Source organism: Talpa occidentalis, unplaced genomic scaffold (assembly GCF_014898055.3).
Source record: "Talpa occidentalis isolate TD23 unplaced genomic scaffold, MPIMG_talOcc4v2.1 talOcc4.2, whole genome shotgun sequence".
Taxonomy (NCBI): Eukaryota; Metazoa; Chordata; class Mammalia; order Eulipotyphla; family Talpidae; genus Talpa; species Talpa occidentalis.
Genome location: NW_023602073.1, coordinates 28,411,151 through 28,414,635, shown reverse-complemented (window position 1 = coordinate 28,414,635; position 3,485 = coordinate 28,411,151). Strand labels below are relative to the sequence as shown.

Below are 3,485 nucleotides of genomic sequence, written 5' to 3'. Positions count from 1 at the left end.
AGATACAGGGAGAGTTGAAGATAATTTTAGAGGTCTTAACAAGTCTCCCATTCTTTCATGATCCAGAAAGATCAGAAGATATCCTACCAAGTCTCAGATTAGCTGTGTTTCAAGACTATGCTTGTGTGATATTTATGGACATGTATAAGTTCTCCAGGGTGCATGTTAGCTATCTCTGCATATTGCCATAACAATTGGAGGGAGATAATATAGCTAATGGTGGGCATGGCAAAGTTATGTAACCTCTAGTAGGGCAAATAGGACAAACAGGAAGGAGAAGAGTAAAAATATTAATAATTAGCTGGATGACAGTATTTACGTTTACGGAGTCAGAGATACCTACCTTAACCCAGTTCTTTCTTCCCTACTTCCCTCCCTTTTCCTCCCCACTTTTTATTTTCGCTTAAGTGACACATGGTCAGTGAAACACTGCAGTATTTGGGGGTGTGTGTGGAGAAAGTAGCATACTGGGGATCTCAAAATTCTCACTAATCACAGAGAAGCTTTCATAACTTAGAAAGCCACAAGCAGTTCTCCTTCAGCTCTCCCTGGAGTTCTCATCCTTCCCCAGCAACCTCTTGAATGCCCTCTTTATCTCCTTGTTCCTCAGAGTGTAGATGAGGGGGTTAAGAGAAGGAGTGCCCACTGCGTAGAAGAGACCAAAGAACTTGCCCCTCTCTTGGGCGTGGGGGTTTTTGGGCTGGAGGTACACAGCAGTGACTGAGCTGTAGAAGAGGGTGACCACAAGGAGATGGGAGGAGCATGTCCCAAAAGCCTTCTTTCGTCCTTTTGCAGATTTAATCTTCAGTACCGCACGGGCAATAGCACCATAAGAAACAAGGATTAGGCTGAAGGGCACAACGACAATGATCACACTGGACACAACTAATTGGATCTCATTGTAGCTGGTGTTTCCACAGGCAATTCGAATTAGAGAAGGGACTTCACATAAAAAGTTATCTATCTCCTGGTGGGAGCAAAAGGACAGGCGGAGGGTGGGTGGTGTCTGGACAAGTGATTGAACTAAGCCAGAAACCCAGGCCACAGCGGCCAGCTGCCAGCACAGGCGGGGGTGGATGATGGTGGCATAGTGGAGGGGCTGGCAGACAGCCACATAGCGGTCAAAGGCCATCACCGTCAGAAGGATGCACTCAGTGGTCCCCAAAGACATAAAGATGAAGAGCTGGATGAAGCAACCAAAGTAGCTGATGGTCTTATTGGGGCCCCAGAGGTTGATCAGCATCTGGGGAACACAGCTTGTGGTGAAGCAGAGGTCCAAGAAGGAGAGGTTGGAGAGAAAAAAGTACATTGGGGAGTGGAGTCTGGGATCCAGCAGAGACAGCAGGATGATGCATGTGTTGCCCACCAGGGTCAGGAGGTAAGAAATCAAGACCACCACGAAGAGGATCCTTTCAAGTCCTGGGTGTGCAGAGAAGCCCAGAAGAATGAAGCCTGCTGGGGAGCTTTGGTTGACCATGGCCTGTTCCTGTGTGGACCTAGAGGGAGAGAGCTGTGAGGCAGGGGCCCAACTGTCTCTAAAACTCAGCTTGAGTGCTTGTTGGGCGGTACCAGGCACAAGTCCCTCTTTCTGCAGTTCTCAGGTAGCACCTTTTCATGCGCACCACCTTCTAACAGCTCCCTGTTCCTCCAAGGTTCAGTGGGAATGAGGAAACCATGTGCTGGAAACAGAGGGAACCTCACATTTGTATCTCAGGATTACTAGGTAGATGCTAAGGAGGCTTATGTTAAAATTAATTAATTCAACATGCATTTATTACATACATTATATGCAAGTGCTGGTCTAAGTGTTGTATTATCTCTTATATATTTGTTGGAAGAACTGGAAAAGTACAGTTTTTTTTTTAAAGATTAATTTATTTAAGCATACATGAAGTGAGGTGTAGACCCGAGGTGTGGGGAGGTGAGAGGATTTACCAGACAGATTGGGGAGCAGACCAGGAAGATCTACTGAAATATACTTTGAGGGGAGCAGTAGGCACGACAGGGGAGGCCTGCTGCACCATGTGGGTTGTTCCCTGGCTGGCTGGAGATTGAACTAGTGCTGTAGTGGCTGGCAATAGCTTGATAGCACTGTGTCTTTAACCCCTGTGACACCAGGGAAGCCCCAAAGTGCAGTATTTTGAATGAATTTTCTGAATATAAATTTTCTCTGTGCGGTTGCTCTTTCTCTAGCCATTGATGATTTTTTAGTTATTCACATTCCATTTATGTTTCTTTATTTGTAAAGTATATCAATGATGGACTGTTTTATCTGTGAGAGAGAGTTTCATGTCTAGAGACCCCGTTCTTAGATCTTTTTTACTCTCTCAGTCATTGAATGGGCAGTGTTCACTGGTTGTGAAATTGATGCACATGCTCGGTCCCTGCTTTGAGAAGCTTCAGGGCAGAAAGCAAGGGAGCCCTTAAGAATGTTAAAGTCGGGCCTCCCAGGTGGCGCAGCGGTTGAGCGCTGGGTTGCGAAGCTGCCCGCGGCCTCTGCGGCGCCGGTTCGATCCCCGGCTGCTCCCCGGCCACCGGAGGAGGGTCCCACATGGCGTGCAGACCTCTCCTGCCGCCCGCTGCTCCCCTCAGCAGTGTACTTCGGTCCTTCTGCCTGTTCTGCTCCCCGCTCTGGCTCTGGTGAATTCTCTCGCCCTCCCGGCTTCTGACTGTACCCAGTGCATGTATAAACCAAAACAAACAAACAAATAGATAAATAAGACATGCCTCTAGAAAATTAAAAAAAAAAAAAAAAAAAAAAAGAATGTTAAAGTCATGGAGGAGTTCATAGGGGCATGCTCAAAGACTGAGAGGTGAGCAACGCCATCACACTGAATGAGGAGAGAAAAGGGTCTGCAGAGTGAAGGGAGGGCATATAAGGGAAAGCTTCCTGGAGGAGGGAAGTGAGTTGTTTTCTTCAACAGAGAGAAGTGTTGGGACATAGGCGGCCAACTTGGATGTGGGGCGAGAGCCTGTGGACACTGGGAGTTGAGACAAAAGGACTCAGTGTCCTCTCTTCTTAGTGGACATAGGGAGGCCACTGGGGGCCAGTTGACAGTAGTGGTGGGGGACAGCTGCCAAAGTGCCCTGGGGGCCTTAAGGTGGCATGAACACCTCCAGTCAGAGGGTCTCCATCTTTAATGTTTAAGCTTCGTTGTATCTCCTTGTTTCCTGAGATAACTATTTTTCATCTTTTTTGATTGGTTCTTTCTTTTCTCCCACTTTTCTTTTCTCCCTTGTAGGACATATCTAAACAGTTTTTATATTCTTACATATTTAAACTGAGGTGTGAGTAAAGCATAAAGTGAGTCCTTGGTATGGCCACCAATGAGGATATGTAACTGAACAAATATTTCAAGTATTTTTGTAGTATTCCTTCTTTTTCTATTTTTTGAAAGCGGTTGTGTAGGATAGGACTAATTGCCTGCTGAATGTTTGGTAGAATTCATTTGTGAAGCCATCTGGACCTATTTCAAGTATTCTGA

General features: G+C 46.3%; 1 protein-coding gene across 1 annotated transcript; it reads right to left on the bottom strand.

Moving 5' to 3' along the window:
* Positions 1-538: 538 nt before the first annotated feature.
* Positions 539-1,477, bottom strand: LOC119253145 (olfactory receptor 2H1-like). Its single transcript, XM_037520788.1, has one exon. The coding sequence runs from the start codon at positions 1,475-1,477 to the stop codon at positions 539-541; it is 939 nt and encodes a 312-aa protein (XP_037376685.1).
* Positions 1,478-3,485: the final 2,008 nt, after the last annotated feature.